At 45.2% G+C, this 24,123-nt stretch overlaps 1 protein-coding gene across 1 annotated transcript in view; it reads left to right on the plus strand.

Moving 5' to 3' along the window:
* The window catches only part of LOC308568204 (cadherin-related family member 3-like), a gene marked incomplete at its 5' end in the record, with an annotated part of 67,295 nt that extends 64,588 nt beyond the window's left edge, over positions 1-2,707 (plus strand). Inside the window, one exon of the mRNA XM_081160842.1 lies at positions 2,199-2,707. Within this exon, the coding sequence (XP_081016968.1) occupies positions 2,199-2,356 (158 nt within the window). The 3' untranslated portion in view covers positions 2,357-2,707. The remainder of the gene's footprint in view (positions 1-2,198) is intronic.
* Between the last annotated feature and the right edge of the window lie 21,416 nt (positions 2,708-24,123).

Consider the following 24,123-nt stretch of genomic DNA (forward strand, 5'->3'; position numbering starts at 1 on the left):
TGGAGCTCTTTAGAACAGAGACTAAATCTTAACTGAGATAGGACAGAGGCAGACGGGGAGGAGGCAGGTAGGTGCTTGGCTACAGAGCAGCGAGGAGACTGTCGTGTGCCCGCAGCGGGTGGCATGTCTTGTACTGGACCTTCTGGTAGAAGAATCGCAGAGTGGCCTGCAGCAGACCTTCAGGATCTTCTCCTGCTTCCTTTTCTACTTAACTATTAGTATTGAAAATAATAAAAACTGCATTTGATATTTTTTGCCTTCCTCTAAAATTTTTGAAAATGTGTATTTAATAAACACCTATTTAGTACTTGCAATGTAGCATGCTTATTCAGAGCACTTTATAATTATTAATCTATTTAATTTTTTATTGTGTTAATTATGCATAAAATAAAATTTAGCATTTTAGCTATTTTTAATTGTACAGTTCTGTGGCATTAAGCACATTCATATTGCTGTGCAACCATTACCCCATCTATCTCCAGAAGTTTTCAACTTCCCCAGCTGAAACTGTACCCGCAAAACACTAACCTCATTCCCTTCTTCCCTCTGCCCCTGAAAACCACCATTCTGTTTTCTGTCTCTATGAATTTACTACTCTAGGTACTTCCTGTAAGGGGAATCATATAATATTTATCCTTCCGTCACTGCTTTATTTTACTAAGCACAGCATCTTCAGCGTTCATCCATGTTGTAGCGTGTGCCAGTTTCCTTCCTTATTAAGGCTGAATAATGTGAAGGGCTTACCACATTCTGCATATCCACTCATCCAGCAACGGACATATGGATTAGGTCTACCTTTTGGCTATGAATGCAGCAATATCACCTACTTAATTTTAACATTATTTCTTGTATACTGAAAGACTTTATGTTTGACTATGCAGGTGCAGACTTATTACAAGATGTTATTAGGACATTTTTAATATCAAACCATAGCATATATTTGTTGAATTCTTAGTATGGTGAAAATGCTTTTACGTGAATTCTTCATTTTCCTAACTATTTCTGAGATAGTGGCTGTTATTAATATGCTCAGTTTTACAAATGGGAACACTGAGGCACAGAGAGACAAGGTTACTTCCCCAGAATTACAGTTTAGTGAGGGAAAGAGTCAAGATCAAAAGCTAGTCAGTCTGACACGAACCCTCATCCTAACACTAGCCATGGCCTCCTACCAATGGCCTGGGAAGGCCCAGCACCTTGACACACCCTGGGCCCTGGGTTGCTCCATTCTGCAGAACAGCAAAACATGTCAGTGTGGTCTAATGAAGATAATGAACTATTGTGGTCACTTTTACTCTGTTCAGAATTTGACTGATACTCATTGTCTTTGGTCTTCTCAATACTGAGGACATAGTTGTTGTGTTGGCTTATTTTGAAATTGGATATTTGATGTGCAACTGCTCAGCCACTGGTCTTCAAGTTCCAACATGCACTGCTGAGTGATGGGACAGATGTTTTTGGTGCAGGGAGGTGTTCGTCAGGGACGTGCATTGTCCACCCTGGCACAGTGGCCCTGGCGGAAGAAGAAGCATCTTTAATGAATGGATTTTTGATACTGACTCAGCACATTGAAGTGTTACATGACACAGAAGAGAACTATTTTAAAATAAAAATAAGTTTCGCTATATACGATTGGACATACGATCATTTATCTAATGTTCTGTGGGACCCAGAATGTGATGCATACAGCATTGGTTTATTCATGAAGTCTAATCACATCTCTGTGCCCAGTTTCCCCGTCTCTAAAATGTGGCTCATAATATGTATGTATGTCACAAGGATGGGAGTGGATTAAATAGATTCATATAGGAAAACAGAGTCCGGTAAATACTATAGGAGTAAGCTATTATGTATTGCTGTTATTATTATTGTATTTATGATGTCTGCGTGAATAGTTCTATGACATTTAATCACATATAGATTCATATGGCCACAACCATGGTCAAGATGAGAAACATCCCTGCACATGGAAGAGCCCTCTAGTGCTAAGGGGCAGTTTTCAGTGCATGTGAATTCACACGCTACTTCCAGCTCCGCTTCTCATGCCCCTTCGGTACCAGAGCGAGGCCTGAAAAGACAAGCAGTGTGTCACTACACTGGCTATATAGCAAATGCTCACTGCACACTTGGTGGGATGAAGAAATGCTTTGTGAGTTCATTAGAATTTACCTCCTCTGTGTTCTGCGTTCTCCCCACAGTCTCCGGGAACGTGTATGAATTTAACAGCAGAACAGGCGCAAGAAGGTGGCAGGCGGCCCCCAGGCAGCGGGAGGCGGCCTCGGCGAGCACACGCACCCTCCCGGAGGCCCGCCCTTCTCGGGAGTCCGTGTCCTTAAAAATCCCCACGCAGGACTAGCGTCCCTGTGTCTCCGAATGATTGCTGCTTTTGGCGTCTGTCCCTCTCATGCATGTTTTCCTGGCTACCTAACTGAATTGCAGATGTGAGGCCAGCTGCTATGTTTGTCGCTTTCTGTAATCCTCCAGTGCGGGGCGTCTGGGTGGGGGCAGGACTGGCCGGCCCTGAGTCTCTAAATGTGCTTTGCTGAAAACTAGACTAAATCGATGCATATTCACGGCCTGACTGCTCCGCGGAAGGTGTGCTTGTCATGACTGGAGACTGTTTTACTCCCTCCTAGCGCCCCAGCACATGCTTGGCACAGAGTGGGAACCCCATCCATATTTAGTGAATAAATGAATTTGAATATGTAAATCGAGACCTCTTGCCTTTAATTCAAATTAGAATTAATTTGGTCATTATTTAATTCAAATTGCTTATTACACCTATGACTCAAGAAAAAGAAATGGGAATTATCTTTAGAGAAGAACTTTTTTGGTTTCTAGCAGTCACAAAAAAAACCCAAAGAATTTTTTCAGCATTTTCAAAAAGCACAATTGATCTTGCTTTTAATTTGCTTTTTGTAGCATTATGGAGAACGAATCCTGGAACTTTATTATTATTGATGACTTGCCAAGGAAAGGTAGGCATCCAGGCTTTTGAACGCTATGCACTTAGACAAATACGGTTTTAAGTACACACGAGCTCTCTGATGATCTGCCTCCCTGGTATCGAAAGACAGTAGAGGCTGGATCCACATTTAACCTAAAATACAATTCAACTTGGATAATTTCTTTAATGAATCTTATTCAAAGTAAAACACACCAGGAGCAATGAGTTTGAGGATAATGGGAGCTTGGATGGTCAGAAATGCCTGGATGCTGATGCCCCTTTGCATGTGTGCACACAGATGATTCCCTTTCAGTCCCCCTCCTAAGAAGAGAGAGCACCTGGACATAAACAGGCTCATTTTTCATTTATGTCTGGCTCAGGTGGGTCAGTCCTTCGGGGCATTATGGTGTGGGGAACATCGGTGGATTTAAAGTTGGGGACATCAGTGGATTTGAAGTCGGGAACATGGACAAGGGGTGCTGCCTCTTTGAAGGTCAGCTTTCTTCTTCTAGACTATGTACACAACATATACAATCCCCCCTGCCCCATTTCTCTCTCATTGTTTTGTGTGAGCAACAACATAAAAGAATTGAGACTCTATATTTGGCAATGCTTTTAAAACGAAGCATTATCTAAGAGTAAAACAGGATTAGTTTCATTAAGTCAAAACTGGCCAGTGAGGGGCTTGGAACCCAGAGAGGGCCACTGCAGGGTTCTAAGCCAGTCTGTGCTGGAATTGGTTGGTAATTAGCTTCAGCACTTTGTGAAAGGAGTATACTGCTCTGTTCCAGATGCCATGATAATTCTTCATCAGGGAGAGACTGAAGACTGGGAAAGTGCTCTCCCCTCTTCAGAAAGTCTCTCGCTGGATCAGTTACGATTAGATGGATGTAGACGTGTGAGTCTCCATCTGCCACCACCTGAGCTTTTAAGAAAAAACCCCAAAGCATTTATAAACTTCCTTCTCGAAGTCTTGGTTGGATCAATTAGTATTGCATATACCTGTGCCAAAACAAAGAAAAATTGGTAAGTTGTGTTTGCTTTCCTTTGTTAGTTGTTTTGGGTCTCAGTTTCAGGTCTGGCCACGAGAGAATGTATATGCTGGGGACTACAGGGGGTTTGGGAGGAAGCCAAGAGGCTGCTCTCAGGGCCAGGACCCTGGAATTTGACCTATCTTTTGGTTCATAATCGATTTGCCTCCAAACTCTAGGTGCTCTTTTCTGTTTTACTACCAGGCTCTAATTTAATAGTAATGACTGTGTTCATTTCCTGAGGCTGCCATAACCAAATAGCACCGACTTGGTGGCTTAAACAATAGCAATGAATTCTCTTATAGTTCTGGAAGCTGGAGTTCTGAAATGAAATTTTGGCAGGGACACTCCCTCGGGAAGCCCTAGGGGAGAACTGGCTATTGGACCTTGCAGCTTCTGGTGGCTGCCCCGCGTTCCTGGGCTTGTGGCTGCCCCCCTCCAGTCTTTGCCTTTCACATCACTTTCTCCTCAATGTGTCTCTCACATTTCCTTCTGCCTTACAGGGGACATTTGTTACTGGCTAGAGAGGCCCCCTGGGTAATCCAGGGTGATCTCCTCATTTCCACTGCCTTAACTTAATCACAGCTTCAAAGACTTTTCCCAGTAAGATCATGTTCACAGTTTCTGGGGATCAGGACACGGACATCTCTTTTTGGGGGCGTTACCATTCTACAAACTATAATGACTTTAAAAGTCTTACATATGGAATATATGTTAATTCTACCCTTATGGTGAACAACATGACCATTTTAGTTTGTTTAAAAATATTTACTGAGAGCCTACTATGTACCAGGAGTATTTTAAGGTCTTTAATCAATAAAAATGCAAGTGCCTTTGACCTGGTAATTTCATTGCTTGAAATTTCCCTGTAGAGGGTCTGTTGGAAAATGACATCATGTCCATATTATCTTACAATATTAAAAAAAATTGGCATATGATGATATGCAAGAATTTTTATTAATATAAATAAATAAAAGCAAGCATCTATATAGATATATGTGTTGGTGTATGCATAGACTTGGGGGCAGTGAGAAGTCGCGGGGAACCGTTAATAGCGATTACCTTTTGCAGAAAGCCTGGGAGGGAAATGCAGGGGATGAAGGACGACTTTTCCTTTTACTTTCACTGTTTATGAACCATTGGATTTTCTGGTTTTTCCTGTACACACATTATTTCTATTTTCAAAAATGTAGTAGGTGTTATCTGGTGGTGTGAATTTAGGACATTTATTTCTTTTCTAATACTTTATTCTGGAATTTTGTAAGAGATCTGAGGCTTTTCTCCAAATCAATTTGAAACTAGGTTCAGAGCTGTCTACTGCTTGGGATAGTTTCTTTTTTGATTTGTATAATTACTGTTGCTTTCCCATCTGTCTCTTTCTCTCCTTTTGCAATCGATTGTTCTCATGTTAGGTCTCCAGGATTTAGCAGCTAACTCTCCATCTTTTCCTCTCATCATTTCTAACCTATTGAATTATTGCTCTGCTCTCAGAGATTTCTTTCACTGGATGTTCTGGGTCACTAACTTGGGTCTCACCAGTTTGAATTTTATCTCATCTACTGATTTTTTGTTTTAAATCATATTTTTAGTTCCAGGAATGTGTGTGTGTGTGTGTGTTTGTGTGAGTGTGAGTGTGTGTGAATGTATGGGTATGTGTGTGTGTGAATGTATGGGTGTGTGTTTGTGTGAATGTATGGGTGTGTGTGTGTTTGTGTGAATGTGTGTGTGTGTGTTTGTGTGAATGTATGGGTGTGTGTGTGTTTGTGTGAATGTGTGTGTGTGTGTTTGTGTGAATGTATGGGTGTGTGTGTTTGTGTGAATGTGTGTGTGTGTGTGTTTGTGTGAATGTATGGGTGTGTGTGTGTGAATGTGTGTGTGCGTGTTTGTGTGAATGTATGGGTGTGTCTGTGTTTGTGTGAATGTGTGTGTGTGTGTTTGTGTGAATGTATGGATGTGTTTGTGTGAATGTGTGTGTGTGTGTTTGTGTGAATGTATGGGTGTGTGAATGTATGGGCATGCATGTGTGTGTGAGTGTGGGTGTACAGAATGTGTGTACACGTGCATATTACACATGCATCTAAGTTGTCTTCTCGTCCGTCCTTGTTGAAGTTGTCCATTTCAGTAAAGGTCTCTTCTGAATGTTTCATATTTTCTTCGTCAGGGTTCCATGGCTCCCTTAGGCTCTTGGGCCCCTTGGGCTCCTTGTCATTTTTTCTGTCAGCGCCGGGCTGAGGCTGAGCTGCTATGGGCCTTTCTGAGGCCGTGGAGGGGGCACGGTTGTCTCTCCCCTTGCGGGCTGACCGGACAGCAGGGGAGGCAGGGGCTCTCTTGTGATGACAGGACGTTGCTTGCCCTCTCAGTTCCAGGGCAGAGGAACCTTACCCAACCCTGTCATTGCTTCCACACATCCCTGCGGGCCAGGGAGACGTGGCATCTCCTTACTGGCTCACATCCTCTCTCTCTGGCAGTGGGGAGGGGTCCGGGAGTGAGGTCCTAGGCGCATGCACCATGGCTGTCCTGTGCTGGTCCTACAGTTCTCGTCTGGTTCGGAGGGGAGGACATCTCGGAGACTTCCAGGCGCTCTCCTCATGCTTGATCTAGATGCCACCTGGAGCTGCCCCAGCCAACCTGTAGGCACGTGACTCCAATGCGGCCTGGTTCAGCGGACCTCAGTTGACTCTCTTAATAAATGTTTGTTGTTCAAAGCCTCTCGTTTGTTTTACAGCAGCGGCCAACTGATACCAGAAAGACGGTGGGAAGCTACCCTCTTATATTCCTCTCTATGTTTAAAACACACGAACAAAAGTGTTATTTAGAAACTTGAGACCCAAGAAAATATTGAAAAGGTGGAAACATAAATTTCATTAGGATGAATTTGTAGAACCTCAGAGTTAAAAGCACTACTGGACTGTGTTGTGCTTGAAGACAGGGCCACGACCTCCCCAAAGTTCCAATCTATATTGCCTGGCCCACGAGAAGGGGCCAACAGGTATCCATTAAATAAGTTACCTCTGAAATATTCCTAGTCAAATCCTTATCTGTAGACTAATTAAAAAGAATTTACTCATTCAATATTTCCAGTGTTGCTCCTGGGCCTGCTTAAATATCTCATGATGGGGAACTCACTACCTACCAGGCAGCTATTTCCATTGCGGAACAACAATTACAGAATTATTTTATCGAAGCCAAAAGGAAATCTACTTGACAGTGTGAAATATGAACTAAATAATTCAAAAACAGTCTTTCCTTATTAAGAATGCCCCATGGATGAAACAGGCATATTTTCACTAGCTGATAATAATCTGCTGTGGACCAGAACATCTACATAATTGCTTCTACTCAGTATTGTTACCTTATATCTCACCCAGCTCCAAAATTACACTCCTTCATCTATAATAAATGATTTACTCTCAGTTAGGAAAAGCAAAATGATCCCTTTTGAATCAAAATTACCCAGGAATGTAATTAATGGCCTCTCATTTTGCTAGCTCATCACCTAAACTCTCCGAGGATTGCTTTAAATAGAAAAAATTGGCAGTTTTATTGTGTTCTTGATGTATCACAAACATTACTTCCTAGTATGGCTGACTGTAGGGCCAGTCTAGTCACTTCGTTGGATCTAAAACAAATTAAATTTGTGTTTATTGTTGTGAACAGTAACATTAGGTATAAACAGCTCCTTATTTAATGTTATGATTGTAGGTAAAGCTCCAGGACAAAGGCTACCTGTTCAGTGCTCTGTCTCTCTCACCCTTTAATTTTAAGAAGTCAACGTGGAAGTCTGCATTCAATTTATATAAAGTGATTAGCAAAATATATAATGCATAGTGTTTGAGAAAAGTTATCAATTACATTTATTATTATATGCAACTATTATTACGACTACTGGTAGTAACACTTTTAGTACCAGTAGTACTATTACTGTTATTAGCTGTGGGAGCTTTCCAGCCCCTCGCACAATATGCTGGACCTTCAAACTCTTCCCCACCCGCACATTCCTTCCTTCCTCCCAAAAGACATATGGAAAGATACTCAGTGTCACTAATCATCAGAGAGATGCAAATTAAATCCACCATGAGATACCACCTCACACCTGTCAGAATGGCCCCATCAACAGATCAACAAAGAACAAGTGTTGGCGACGATGTGGAGAAAGGGGACCCCTAGTGCACTGCTGGTGGGAATGCAGAGTAGAGTAGCCACTATGGAAACCAGTATGAACTTACATCAAAAAATTAAAAATGGAACTGCCTTATGTTGCAGCAATTCCACTTCTGCAATATATCGAAAGACACCCAAAACACGAATTCAAAAGACTATATGCACCCCTATGTTCATTGCAGTGTTATTTACAATAGCCAAGCTATGGAAGCACCCAAGTGCCCATCAGTAGACGAGTGGATAAAAAGCTGTGGTACATGTCTACAAGGAATATTACTTGGCCATAAAAAAAAAAAATGAAATCTTACCATTTGCAACAACATGGATGGACCTAGATGATATTATGCTAAGAGCAATAAGTCAGTCAGACAAAGACAAATACCATATGATTTCACTTATATGTGGAATCTAAAGAACAATAAAATAAACAAGCAAAACAGAAACAGATTCATAGAGACAGGGAACAGGCTGATGGCTGCCAGAGTGGAGGGTGGCTGGGGGACTGAGTGAAAAGGTGAAGGCGTTAAGGAGTACAGATTGGTGGTTACAGAATAGTAATGAGGTGTAAACTATGACGATAAACCCTCTTCTTTCCTGACTCCCAAGGTCAAAGCTGGTGGAGACTCGGTGGAGAGGGTTAAGTGGAATCCCAAAGGGTCCATTATTGCAGTACTGGGCTCTCCTAGCGGGGGCTGTGGGCACTAGAGAAGCCCCTGGGCTGATGGCACATACAGTGGGGTAAAAGCCAAATCCATGAAGCAAGAAGCACAGGCCTTATGCGTTTAGGACTGAAATCATCAGTTGCTTATGGCTCACTCTTCTCGGTCATGTTCCAACATCAAGCTCGACACCTGGCACATAGTGGGAACTTAGTAAGTCAACGTGGAATAAACAAAGAGAGGAAGAGAGATTTCTTACCAGAAACCAAAGGAATGTTTCCATGTTCAGCCCAGCACAACAGACGGTTAATTAGATGGCAGGCAGGTCCCATTCCTCATTTGATTTATATGCTTTTTGGTTTTCTTCCAGATCCAGTTTATTTTTAGGTATTACCATGATATTGCAATTATAGACCTTACCCATCGGTCCCTGGGTTGCCAGCTGCTGTCCTGCACATGGCCCACGACAGACATGGCCAATGGATTATAGCACGCCTTTTTGCTGAGTGTGGATGCATCCTGCGGTGGACATGGGGTGTACCCCCCAGATTCCCTTCCAAGGAAGGACTTGCTGTCTGGCGGCAGGGAGTGTGGTCAGCAGAAACTCTAGCTGTCAGCATCTTTGCGATCAGCCTCAGCTGCACGGTGCCCCCTGCCTGGAAGTCATGCTCTTCCCAGGGCAGCCTTCACCTAGTACCTGAGCCTGGTGTGTAGCTAAGGAAGAGGGGCTCATAAGGGCCCTGCTATTCTAGCGCACTGTCGGCAGCTCTGATGGTTCCTGGGTGTCACCCCACCCCCACCTTGTTACAGAAGAGAAGGAGTTTGTCCACCCGGCACTAACACCAGACACATTAGAAGACGAGCCTCGGTCTGTCTCTTACCCCCTGCCAGGCTGGCTGAGACTTTGTCAGGCCTTTGTGCTGTGTCTTCTCTTTCTTCCCAATCCTGCAGAAAATTCTCCCTTCTCTCCACAGGTGCTGATTTCTGATAAACACCATATACCACAAACCTGGTCTCCAGGTCTGCTTCCAGGGAACCCAGCTGGCAGTCACGCCAACATACTGAGCTGGCCTGTGGAATTCAGCCCATCATCCACATTTGTCCTTCGTAAGGCCAGTGCTCACTGATAAGTGTAAAATGAAGATGCTCAGAACATCCACATCATTCTTAATGCAGATAAGCCCAAACCTGCCTCTGGCCTGCAGGCCAAAGAGAACATAACCAAGCTCATTGCAACACAAATGCAGGCTTTCCCTCAAAGCACTCACACATTTCCTTCATATCTAAGACAGTTTCTCAGCCTGGGCACTGTTGACCGGATAATTCTTTGCTGTGGGGCCTGTCTTGTGCATTGTAGGGTGTTTAACAACATCCTAGGCCTTACCCACCAGATGCCAGAAGTGACAACTGAAAATGACTCCAGGCACTGCCAAATGTCCTCCGGGGGGCAAAACCTGCCAGCTGGAGAACCCCTGATCTAGGATACTCCCTCTCTGTGGGCCTGGACCCCTAATCTGAGCTCTTCTCTCAGGACAGGGTCAGGGGCAATGGTTCCTTGAATTAATCATCAGCAAGACAGAAGAAAGGTGGTGACTCCTCTGTGTCCGGTTAAGGAGGCTGGTTGTTGGCAGCTGTGCCAAAATCTCAAGGCTGGACTCTGACTGCACACCTCGGTCCTGGGAAGGGCCTCTCACCCCCAGGCAGCCTGCAAGTGGGTGCTGGTTTCTGTTTACACCTGGGGGAGGCTGCATTCCCCCTGTTCACACCCCAGGAGAGGCTGCATTCCCCCTGTTCACACCCCAGGAGAGGCTGCATTCCCCCTGTTCACACCCTGGGAGCAGCTGCATTTGCCATACCCTTGATAGCACTGAGGACTGATTATGTCCCTGGGACTAAGTTGAGCCCCAAAGGGGCAAAGTCATTTACTTAAAATCTCAAGAAACAATGAAACTCTCGGGAACTTCTAAAAATAATTAGCACTTAAATATTGTTGGAACATTTGGGATCACATTGAGGGTATCTGTGGACACGACTTATTTACTTCAAATGTTCACTTGTTCCCTTTTTACACAAGTGATACATAGTCCTTGAAGAAAATTCAGAATTGTAGATCCACCAAGAGTAGAGTAAATAAAAGTCATTTGTAATTTTACTACCTAATGATAACTCTAATATTTTGAAAAATAATCTTCTGGATCTCTTTTTTATATATGAAGTATACATTTTATAATGAAAATAGGATTATATTGTGATACCATTGTGTAGCTAATTCTCTTTGTTCTACTGATGAATACAAGCTGAGCTTATACTTAAAAAATTTTTTTTTTTTTGCATTCTCACCCAAGGACATTTTCTCAATGATTTCCAGAGAAAGTGGAAGGGAGGGAGGTGGGGAGAGAGAGAGAGAAACATCGATGTGAGAGAGACACATCGATTGGTTGCCTTCCCACTGGGGCTGGGAACCTGCAGCTGGGGTACCTGCCCTTGACCAGGAATGGAACCTGGGACCAGCCGATGCTCTAACCACTGAGCAACCCGGCCAGGGTGAGCCTATGTTTCTTGTTCCTCCACTTTGTCTCTCTCTTCCTTGGAGGTTACTGTCCCTCCATTTACAATGAGGCCTTCCGAGAGAGGGAGATTTGTTTTTCTTAGGACTACCTAACTGGTTTTCGGAGGGAGTAACTAAAGGCTGGGAGCATGAGGGTGCTAACCGTGCTCCCTGCATCTCTCTCGCCCCCGTCCCCACCTGCCGCCACCCGGGCTGGGGAGGGGTCTGACGGGCTCAGCTCGCAGCTTCTCCCGGGAAATCAAAGGCGAACCCTGAAGGAATCCCCGCTGACAGTCCTAGAGCTGCGAGGAGTTTCAAAACTACCCAGGCAGCACCTAATGCCTTCCCCAGTGCCTGCCGATCTCTAGGATTACCAGGTAATGAAAGAGAACTTTCCTCACAAAATCAGGCTGCTTCTGTGTTTGGAGGTAAAGTTTTTAATAAAGATGCGCTGGGCAGAGCTTTGGAGGCACAGGGGCACCCAGAGGGCAGGCCGACCTGGGAGAGGCCTGCGGTTGCCAGGAGGTGCTGGGCCGGGGGCTCAGCTGGGGGCCCGCACTGGCCGCTGACCTTTTATTAGTCCTGTGACCTTGGGCCAATCACTTCCTCTCTCTCAGCCTCCGTTTCTTCCTCTGTATAATTATGGCCCCCCCCCCCCCCCCCCCGTTTTTAAAAAACCAAATACTTATTTGGCCCTTACTTTGAGCCAAGCATAGCCTGGGGCTGTGGATACAACAGTAAGACTTGTGTTCTGTCCCTCCGGGAGGTCTGTCCAGAGCTGAGCTGTCCACTCTGACAGCCAGGGGCCACGTGTGGCAACTGAACACCTGAAATGTGACTGGTCCAAACTGAGCTGTGCTGCAGGTTAAAATACACACTGGATTCTGAAGACTTAGTAGGAAAAATGTAAAATATTTCTTTAATAATTGTTATGTTGATAATCTGTTGAAATGGTAACATTTTGGATATGGGGGTAAATAAAATATATTAGTAAAAATTTTACTTGCTTTTTTTCATTTTTTAAAGTGGCTGGGAGAACATTTAAGATGACATCTGGGACTCACAGCGTAGCTCCACCGGGCAGTGCTGTCTGAGGAGGGGACAGGCGGCAGGTGCCCCATGACGCGCAGATGCGGCTCCGGTGGTGCCACATGCTGAGGGAGAAGGGCAGGGAGCCCTGAGGGCAGCCAGGAGGGGGTGTGACCCTGTCCGAGGGGTTCCCTGAGAGGTGAGAGTGAACCAGCCGGGGAGTAAGGTGGGTGCTGGGGGCAGGAGCTGCGGGGCCAAAAGAACAGCAAGCATGGGGTGGGGAGCCTGAGGACCAGGAGGGCGGGCGAGGCTGGGCGCAGAGAGGAAAGGGGAGCTGGTGGAGAGGGTGGCGGGAGCCATGCTGGGGGCCTGGGGTGTCACCTGAGGGGTGGTTAGGAAGGATGAGCAGCGGGGTGAGCTGACCCAAGCCTTTAAGAATCAAATTGTTCTAGCTGAAGGACGGGGCAGAGTCCCTAGGGAAGGGGGGGGGCCCTGCTGTCTCCCCATGGTATTTCCAGGTGGGCTCTGCTCAAGTTCCTTCCAAGGGGTCACTGGCCCGACCTCAGGAGCTCATCTGAGTGGGGGAGACAGGCCCCAATGAAGCTCCCTCGGTAATGCAAGGGAGGCTGAGTCCAGCTGAATTAGAAAAGGGGGGCGGGGGGCGGGGGGCTGAAGAGTGAAGAAGATCCCATGAGCAGGGAAGGCGGGGAGGACACCCGAGGTAGTAAAATAGCTGCAGTGAAACCCTGAGTGTCACCATATTCCAGGCTCTGGAGGCGCTCAGCAGGCATTGTTTCCATCAGTCTTGGCGATGCTTTGTTAGGCGTTATTGTCTTCATGTTGCAGATCACAGGAAGGCTGGCGGTTGAGTAACACCCCTGATCTTCATATCAATATGAATGGAATCCTGTGAGTAAACAGTGGAGCAAGAATTAGAAATTAGGTTGGTCTGATTTCAGAGGTCCTGTTCCTCAAATGCGTATTGGGAAACAGTCTAGTAGTGTGTGTGTGTGTGTGTGTGTGTGTGCGTGTGTGTGTTGTGTTTTTTAATTTCAAGAGGCAATTTAAAACTGACATTATCAGATGTCTACACGTGCCAGCCTGTGTGTGTACAGCGGTTATGAGCACAGAGCCAGAGCCACACTCCCCGAGTTTGAATCCAGGCTCTGCCACTTGGCCTCTCTGTGTCTCCACCCTCCCATCTGCATCCAGATGACAGTAATGGTTTCTTATTCAAGGCCTTGGTGAGCATTCAGAGACTTAATTCTTTTTTAGTTTTGATTTTCACATAACTCACTTATTCTAAATATAGGAGAGCGAGAAGACAATGAGAACCCAGCATTGTTTGGGGTCGTTCTCTAAACTAAACCTTTGAAAAAGGAGGGAAATTTATGAAAAAATAGTTCCTGCTCTAAAGACAAGGTAGGGGACAGTGTTTTTGATATTAACTATGGGCAGTGACTTAGGCAAGATCTAGGCTATGCCAGTCATCTCACACTAACAACAACAACGCAACTCTTGTAATGGTTGTTAAATAAAAACCGTCTTATGTAATTCTCACCGTGCCTCAATTTTGTGCGATCCCCAGATGAGTTAAGTGTGTTGCCTAAGGTTACATGGACGCTAAGTGGCAGGGCCAGGCTTCGCACCATGTTCTTCCTGGCTCCAGGGCCCTGTGCTGCTCCTTCAGTTTGGGCTGGAGTAATGGAAATCCTCGTTCAGGTCTGTTCTGAGCGGGCTGGTTTCCTCTGCCTTCCATCAGAAGGTGTACAAATAAGTTAAAAGCGGCCCTTCCCATCCCTCCTCTGCGTGTCCATATTCATCCCTTAACCTTCCAACAAACCTGATGGGTGGTGCTCTGCAAACCCTGACTCCCCAACCAAAGCCTACCAAACTTGGATTCCTTTCTGTTCCTTTCCTTTATTCGCTCTTCCTGACATTGCCACCCGAGTGTAACTGTTTTCTGGGGAAGACTCTTGTGAAGCAAACGAGGGACAATTTGAGGTGTGGAGAGACCAGGAACCTGAGCGCTTTCTCAGCTTAGGTCAATTGCTGAGCTACCACAGAGACCGGAAAAAAGATAAGACGAAATTGAAAAGGAAGGTCTCATTCGGAGCCAGTTATACCCGATTCTGTTCCCAGGCAGCAAGGCAGCTGGGTACGGAGAGAGGCCGGAGTAGACATTCATTCATTCGCACAGTTTGCTTGTCCAACACAGAGGTCTGCAGACTTTTCCCGTAACGGGCCAGAGAATAAATGTCTTAGATTTTGTGGGCCGTATAGTCTCCGTTAGTTTCTTAACTCTGACCTTGTAGTTCAAAAACAGTCACAGAAGATACATACACAAATGGGCATGGCTATATCCCAAAGAGTGTAGTCATGGACACTGGAGTTTGAATATTAAGTTCACATTCCATAGCCCTCACCAGTTTGCTCAGTGGTTACAGAGTCAGCCTGTGGACTGAAAGGTCCTGGGTTTGATTCCAGCCAAGGGCAGGTACCTCGGTTGCAGGCTCGAACCCTGGTCCCGGTCAGGGTGCATGCGGGAGGCAACCAGTCAGTGTGTCTCTTTTACATCAATGTTTCTCCCCCCCCCATCCCTTTTCCCCTAAAAGCAACAGGATAAATATCCTCAGGTGAGGATTTTAAAAAATACAGTCAATAAATAAAGTCCACATGCCATGAAATAGTAGTGTTCTTTTGATTTTTTTCAACCACTTAAAATTTGGAAAGTGCACTTAGCTCATAGGCTGGACTTTGCATACTGGCCGTAGTCTGCCAGCTCCTGCTTTACTCTGTGAACACAGACATGGCCTTGACCCTCACAGGGCTTGTGTGCCGTGTTCAGTTTTCTCAAAGTGTGTTCCTTAGAACACACTTTAATTATTGTCTCACCAAAATTGCTATCTATGCTCAAGAATGTTTAGGAAATACTGAGTTAAGCTAAGTTCCTTTGCTACAGGCTGCTCAGAGTCTTTAGTATGGTAACAACACTGTGCATTTCCAGGAGGGGCACATAGTAAGGGAAACTCTCGGGGTCGCATTCATTCGAGTACAGAATCTTTTTACATTTGGAACACTTACAATTGATGTTCCATGGAACGCACTGTGAAAAAACCCTCTTCTCTTGTTAAACAAGAAAATGAAGCCATTTGCCAAGGTCCCCCCACTGCTGAGCTGAAAGATTAGTCTGAAGTCTCCATCTTCTCGGGTTATCGTCTTTCTCCCAAAGGCCAGGAAATGTTTTAGAATTACATTCCCTCTTTTAAGAAGGCGGGAATAATTTAGAGAAAGATCTATTTTGTTATTTCTAAAGCACATTGTGTTACTTCTCGTTTGGTTATGTAAACCCTGGTGAATAGCTTGGTGGTGTCTGTGGCTCTCGGTTCTTACAGCCCCCACGGCTCCCCTCAAACTCACCCCACCATCAGCTGCTGGACTCATTTCCAATCTCAGTCTTCTCGGTTGTATAATTGCTGCTTTAATAATTAAACTTCAAAGCCCATCTGACCTTAAGCTCTTTGGGGCCAGGGCCCACAATGCTAAAAACCACTGAAATAAGACTGGGAAAAGCTCTGACACATGAAAGCAAGGTGTGAGTTATTCAAAAGCAAACATGAGTACTAGGGCTTAGTGGACAGTTTCGATTAGAATCAGAGAGCCTTTCAAGAGACTCATATAATATGAATGATCTTGAGGCCTCAGGTGCTGAAGGACTTAAGGGTAGAGTCGAGTCATATCTTATGTGGGAGTTAGTGTTTGAAGTCAGCACATAAGGCAAAAATTGTGTAGAGTCAAAATTACCCTTGAAAATCCTTTGAATCATCAATAAAGTGCCAAATAACCATGACTTAGTGTAAACTCTGCAGTCTTTCAGTAAGTTTAAAAAACTACGAAGTCATTTTCCCCTCCAGTGTTGTCTGGGTGTCCTGTTCCTTAGTTTAACATCAGATGAAGTAGTTGGCTTGCCTTTAGGGCCTTGCTCTACACACATGATCTTGCCCTCGTTGCTGGTTGATTTTCCCTGAGGGATATGTACCTCCGATGTGGCCTGTTTGCCCTGAAATGTCTTATCATAAAGGACTTTAGATAAATCATGTTGCAAAATGTGGCTTTATTTTTCATGTGTCCTGCTTGGAGGGTCCCAAATTTCTTCTGAGTTGAAGTTCATTTATCACTATCATAATGTCCTTGGCATTGTTGTGACCCTATGTCTTCACAGATCCTGGCTGGATGTTCTACCTACCACCCAACAAAGATCCTGAAAAGACAAGGACAAAATGTGTGGCTAAGGAATATCGGTAAGGTCCATTTCTGCTGAAAGGGTAAAGTGAAGGAAATAAACAGGTGAAATGAAGTAAAATAAATATCTTGATATTCTCATTGGCCCCCACCCCTTCCCCACACATATACAGAGTAGAGGGGAGGAGAGCGGTGTTCCGTTCTTGGAAGGTAAAGCCATTTCGTGTGGGATTCGAGCCCAGGCCTTCTGACTCCAGAGTTCGCACTCTGATCCTCTTGGACTCACCGAAGGGGGTGACTAGATGTGGCTACAGTGTCTCTGGAGCTCCAGCCAAATGGTCCACCACTGTCCTGTGGCGATCACCTGGTATGTGGGTGATTCCAGGCATTATCTCACGGCGGAGGGAGTATTTGAACAGAATTTTTAGAATAAGTAGAATTGAGGTGTGCTTAAATTGTGCTGCAGGGGGGGCTTCAAAGTGCCATTTATGGAAGAAGGGACATTTTAAAACAAAGGCATGGACAAGTCCTCTAGGCAGGGACCTGCTCGAATCAGCTTTGCTTCCCTGGGAAGGAAGAGCAGAGATCTTTAATCATGTTTACTGGAATGAATGGCCTGTCTGGAGGAGAGGACACAGTTTGCTTGGCTGGAGCACAAGAAACAGAAAGATGAACCAAGGGAAAGAAAGTTGGAAAACAGATGGGGTCAGATCCTGGAGGGCCCATGGGAGCCAGAATAATGGCCCTCAGAGTCATCCACCTCTTAATTCCTGGAACCTGTGACTACACTGGGTGACACGGCAAAGGGGAATTAATGCTACGAATGGAATCAGGGTTGCTAACTGACCTTAACTTGGAGAAATTATCCTGACTTATCTGGGTGGGCCAGTGCAATCCCGTGTTCTGATGAGTGGAAGAGAGAGGCACACAGCTGATAACCAGAGAGACGGCCGAGTGGGGCGACTCAGCCCCATGTTGCTAGTTTTGAAGATGAAGGGGGCTGCTTGCTAGTCAAGGAATAGGGTGGTCTCCAGAAGCTGGAAAAAGCAATGAAAAGCATCCTCCCCTGGAGCCTCCAGAGGAAACACAGCTCTGCTGACACTGATTTTAGCCCAGCGAGACTAATTTTAGGTGTCTGACCTCCAGAACTGTAAGATAAGAAATTTGTGGTGGTGTAAGCCACCAAGATTGTGATAATTCGTTCCAGCAATAGGAAACTAAGGTACTGTCTCAAGGAGACGTTGACGTCTTGGGAGGAAGAGCCGGGGGTAACCCCATATTCTTACTAGCCATAGAATCTTGGATAAATTAGTTCACCAACTGGTGCCACTTCACAGATTGGAACTTTCCACAATGATGAAAATATTCTATACCTGTGCTGTGCAATATGGTAGCCACTGGTCACATGTGTCTGTTGGGCTTTTAAATTGTGACTAGTGTGACTGAGGAACTGAGTTTTTAATTTAATTTTAATTAACTTAGATTTAAATTCAAATAGCCTCATCTGGCTAGTGGCTGTCACACTGAAGAGCATAGTGTCAAGAGCTTTGACTTTCTCATATAAATAGGAGGTAAGAACAGAACCTATCTCTCAGAGTTACTATTTACCAATAATATGTGTTAGATAATATAAAAGAATGTTTGGGCCGTGTTCAGTAGGAATGAATACATATGCATCCATCCAGGTGGCCAAGGACGTCTCATTTTTTTTAGAGGGTTGGAGTTAGGTCCTACATCCTTGGAAAACAAAACAATTTGTAATGATGGTCCATGACTTTCCTTTTAAGCAGGCTGAATACGTTTGCTACTGTCAACATTTTCCATAAGCCTCCCTTTCTAACCTTTGAAATAACACTTAAAGTTTTCTCCTAACCATGTGCCACATTTCTGGCCTCTACACCATCATCAGGACCTCTCTGAGCACATCTCTGTTGGGTGCCTGTAAGAGAAGGCAGCCTTCCTTGACTGGTGCCCCAGGCCCAGGCCGAGCCCTAGCCCCTGCCCCCTGCTGTGTGCAGCCTCCCGGGCCCTGGGTCTGGTTCTGCTCCACCATCTCCCGCAGCTCCTTTCTCTTCACTCCTGAATACCTGCTGCACCTCTGGCCTAGTTCCCCATTCCAGGCAGGCAGGGAGAAGACAGGCATTTCATTTTGAGACTTTGCCTTTTTATTTTTTTGGAGAAAAGCCCTTCTCGGGAGTTTTCATTTCATTTCATGATGTTTCATGTCTTTCAGGGACATGTCATCTGGGTACCACTAGGTGCTAAGGATTCTGGGAAAGTAAGCACCCCACTTTCTAGCCTCTGGAGTAGCGGAGTAGTAGAGGCTGGAGTAGCCTCTGGGTTGGGTATTGAGTGAGTCAACCTATGTTATCTGGCCTGGTGTTTAAACAATTTATTCAAGCAACAATTCAAACCAAATACTATGTATCTGAGTTTGCTGAGTCTAAACTCTGAGCCTCAGTTTGTCCATCTCAAAAAATGAAAGGACAGTGATTACCTGTTAGAGATAAATGTGAAGATTTTTTGCAAACTATATGGTAATGGAAAATGAAGGGAAATGTCCATTACTTGAAAGGTCCCCTTTTCCTGTACTTTGGTCCATAATCCTCATGTGCTCTAATTAAATTCCCTTTTACAATGGCCCTGTTAACCCTATTAACAGCTATTTGACTTGTCAGGGGCCAATAGCACAGGCCAGGTTCCTTGAAAGCAGAGCCTAAATGGGGATCCTTGTGCAAGTGATTCATTGAGGGGGCACCCCCGAGGAGACAGTAAGGGAGGGAGGGGAGGGCGAGGGAGGGCAATAGTCGAGTAGAGGCGACGTTCAGCCTGACCCCAGGAGGAGCTCTGGAGTATGACCTGCACCTCACAGGCTGTCCTGCCTAGAGGCCAGGGACCTGGGCTTTTACAGTCCCTCTCAGTCAGTCCTTGACCTCGGCTGTCCTTGGGAGTGGGGCTTACAACTCCCGGGCATCTTTAGACTAAGCAGGTCATCAGCCACCGGCAGTCTCTGGAGACAGGCACAGGTGTGAGCGCCGGCAGCCATGGTGACAGGAGCTGGGGGACGGTGCCGGCCAAGTACGGGAAGCTCTGGGTAGGGGGCCAAGCGCATCTATCGCAAATGAGGTGGAAAAGGAAGAATCGCTTATTCTCGTGAGTTGAGAGAGCCAATCTTATCCTCATTTGTCAGAGGGCCAGCTTCACCCATTTTCTTTGGTTTTTCCTCCTGTGATAAAAATCTCAAGATTCCATTGATGGAAATTTAGGAACAAATGTGGAGAGGGCGGTCTAATTGCATCAGTAAATATATAATATGTCCCGTGGCAATAGTCTCCTTTCTTATTTTGGCTTTGCCTTGACCTGTAGGATCATGTGAGACTCAGGGGGAAATTGTTTTCTTATCAAGACAGTTTTTGAGAATTGTTAGCACTAGGTGTTTAAAAGACCTGGAGAAAATAAGAGTGAGAAGCAAGGAAGTCTTTTCTATCAGTACAGTGGGCCTGCGAGGAGGGTGCGTGCGGAGCTTCCTCACTGAGGTTATACCTGGACCTGAACCCGAAGATGCTCGTAATAACCTTAATGAGCGTTAACTCGGCTGGGACGCTTCGCTGGTCTAGGCCTTGTGCAAAGAACGTCACACGCCTGTTCTTATTGAATCATCACAATGACTTTATGGAGTTGGAGGCATTATTAGCCCCATTTTATAGATGCAGAGATTGAGGCTCAGAGAGGTGAAGTTGTTGGCCTAAGGTCACATGCTGGTAAGAGGCGGAGCTGGGACTTTAATCCAAGATCTGAGTGATTGTGTGGCAGAAGCCCCTGGAAGTGTGAATAGGAGAGAGGTGTGTGCCCTGTGGTCCCAAGGGCTTATTCCTTCACTAACAGCCAGAAGTGACAACACATGCGAGAGGCGTTTGTATTGGTGGGGAGGGAACATTCAAAATAAGTTTGGAACCAATACCTTAAATACTTCCACACTATTCTTCATTCCACAATTACCTACCAAGCTCCAGTTGTGTGCCAAGCCCCAGCCAGGCACTGGGGATATGATCGCCAAATGGTTCTGGCCTTCTCGGTGCCTAGAGTCTGGTTTGGGAAGACGGGCGTTGCGTGAACACATGTGCACAGTTGTCTGTGATGAGCACACGGAGAAAGAGCCAGCGTATGTCAGAGCACTTGAGCAAAGGCTCCTCAGGCAGTGGGGGCTGGGGTTTCAGGGTGAGCTTTCCTGAGCGACCTTTAACCTGTGGCATGGAAGGTGGGTCAGGGGACAAACGTTACAGCAGGAGGACTAGAGAAAGAATGAGGTGTGTGGTGTGCTCACTGCAACACCCGAAATGCCCGTCTCTGCCCTGTAGTATTGTGGCCCAGTAAGTTAGGAAGGGCTTAGGCCAGCCCAGTTCCCTCAGGAGAGTAACTCAGATGTTCATTATCCATATGGACTTTGTAAGCAATAACAATGTAGAGATACCAAGGGCTAAACTATACCGAGAGCATCTCGATGTGCTGTACTCCATGCAAAGTGCCTTACATGTAGCATTTGATTAAGTCCTATAACTACAAGGTAGATTACTATTACTATGCCATTTTACAGATGAGAAAACTGAGGCCCAGAGATACTTAGTAATGCATCCAAGGCCAGAGAGCTAACCAATGACAGAGTCATGATTTGAAACTAGGCTCTCAGATTTCAAAGCCCATTCCCTAAACTTATGCTGGGAAAGCACTTGGAAATCATGTGGCATGAATATTGAAGAACTTGGGGCATAAAACCTGGATTTTCTAACTAATCGCTCCCTTTCCCTATTTCCCATCTTAGTAAATAGCACACTATCCTCTCACTTGCCCAGTCAACCTGGGTGTCACCCACGACTTCTCCATTTACTTCTACATTCATAGCCAGCTATTGCCATGACTTGTGTCATCAGAGTTTCTCTGCCCCTCTCTGTCCCCAAGGCAGCCAGCAAATCCTGACAACCATCATCTTTCTCCTGTCACATTACTTCACAATAGATTTTCCTGCCTTCAGTTTCATTCCTCCAATCCATCCTTGATCCATCCCACTGTCCAAATGATCTCATTAAAATGCAAATCTTTTTGTGCTTTCCTTCTTAAAATCCCCAAATAATCCCTAACTAATACAGAGCACTTACCAGGGGCCAGGCACTCCTTTATGGATCGATTTTTAAAACCTCACTGTGATACAGTAGTCTGTGTTTTAAAAACACAGGACTGGCTTATGCCAGAATTCAAGCAGAAACTCTAGAGGGAAAGAGTTTTCTCTCAATATAAAAGAGAATTTTAAATTTTTCAAAGGCTTGCCTTGTTAAGTTCTGTCTTGTGGAGGTATCAACATCAAGTCTAACCTAATTTGTCTCCCCACTTCTTGTACCTTAGATATTCTAGAATGCAGTCTCCTTGTTAACACATGGCTAGCTCATGTTCCTCACTGCGAATTCAGGTGTCCCATCTTTATTTTTCATTGCATCCCTGAATTTTTAGGTTTTAACAGAAGGGGCTGCTGGGAAGAGAGGTGCAAACTTGGGATAGGACTGGACTGGTCCTCTGATCTAATTAAAATACAAATTGAGAGGGTAGTTGTTTTTTAAATAGTAATTTCTCCTTATATATAAACACACACATTCTGATCTCCCAGCTCTTCTCATCTCCTATATTAGTAGTTCCTTCAACTTATTAAATATTTATTATGTTTCTTTATTGGATGTTATTTGTAATTCCCTGGATATTTCCCCCCATGTATCTTCTTCAGAATTATTAATCTTTACATTTACCAAGATCAATAGCCTCAATGTTTAGGAATTTAAAATGGAACATGAGTCTATAGCTCACACTTGAAAAAAGACTCACCTTCAGGAAGGTGGAATTTAATTTCATTTGTCTGGGCTTGTGGGTTGGAGGACTGCCGGAAATATTTTGGAAATTCGTTTTGGCTGATTTTCTGGGAAGAGAATGTATATTCTCTGGGGCCATGTGTCCCAGGCAGGAAAGGAAATGAAGACAAGTGGAGCCCTTCATCCTGGGCAAATCACAAACAATCATGCAGCTTCCAGCATTCAATTAGATTTGTCACAACTTTGGTCTAGTGGGAGAGGAATCTGTTATCCCCTGAAAGCCCTGGTAATTTCCTGGGTTTATTGAGTGCTGACTGTTCCTGAACTTCAGGCTCAGAGGTTGGTTGGCAACCTTGTCTCCCATGGTAGAGATCAACCTAACACATGGGTGAGGCCCTGGGGTGGGGCATCCCATCCCCTGGTGATGAAACAGAGCTCTAGACCTAGCTTGTCCAGGTTCAAACCCCAGCTCTACCCCTTGGCTGTGTAACCTTGTGTTAGTAGTTTTTGTCCCTCTAATCCTGGTTGTCCAATAAGCATGACAAAAGGACCAACCTCATAGAGATGCTGGGAGAATATTAGATGAGATAATGTACTTGCATTTGAAATAGAAACTGGTCTGTAGTAAAAGATCAATAAATGCTCTATTATTACCAGTCTTGACTGTTAGTCTGTTAAATAGTTGTCTAACTTTTTAACATATTTCCTGGGCCTACGCTGGCTTTGAGGCAGCACTCAATAAATATTAACTGAGTGAGTAAAGATGTGATTTGGTCAGAGGGAAGGACTTGAAGGGACTAGAAACCAAATGAAAATGACAACAATAAGGAGTGAGAACTCTTGTGAGGCATGGGCATTTCTTCATTCACTGGTCCATTCATTCCTCAGAGTAGCCCTGAGAGGAGGTACTGTTATCCCCCCATTGTACAGCTGAGGAAACTGAGGCTACAGGAGGTAAGCCACTCACCAAGGCCACTGAGATCAAGCAGGTGCTGGAACTGTCTTTTGTCTGATTTCGGGCTGGGCTCCATTTCCAAGACAATTGACAAGCAGTAATTGAGTCTCAGGTGTAAACAGGCCACATTTGTTTTCAGGGTCACCTTGTCCCCCACCCCTCTTTTTGTCACCCTCTTCTTTTTTAGACAAAGTCCAGTTGTAAGGTGCCCAGTTTGTACCTTTTCCTTTCATCGGTACACCTGCGTTTGGCAGCAGAAAAATGACAGTAAAAATATTGGTGGTGGTTTTGGTGCGGGAGCATCTGATCCAGTTATTTGCATGAAAACAAACCATTTACTTGAGCCAATGCCTTGGGCACGCATGCAACGCACATGTTCACATTCACGCATGGAAGGGGTGCAGCCCTAGATGGCCTGGATGGGCAGGGGCAGTCCTGAGTGCTCTGCACACTATACACCCTATTTCATGTTGCAACAACCATAAAAAGCCAGTGACAATATGCAGTACTAATCAGTGTATTCGACAATGTTTACCGAGCTCTCCCTGGGTCCCAGGCCCGGCTATGCTCAGCGTGCGTGCAGAGAGCCGGAGTGGCTGGGTGAACACCGCCCCCAGGTTGCTCAGAGCCGGTGGCTGGCTGGTGCAGGGTGATGAAAGCCCGGCTCCCTGGCTCTCAGCAGCACAAACTGAGGCGTAA

Source organism: Miniopterus schreibersii (assembly GCF_964146895.1).
Source record: "Miniopterus schreibersii genome assembly, chromosome: 15".
Taxonomy (NCBI): domain Eukaryota; kingdom Metazoa; phylum Chordata; class Mammalia; order Chiroptera; family Miniopteridae; genus Miniopterus; species Miniopterus schreibersii.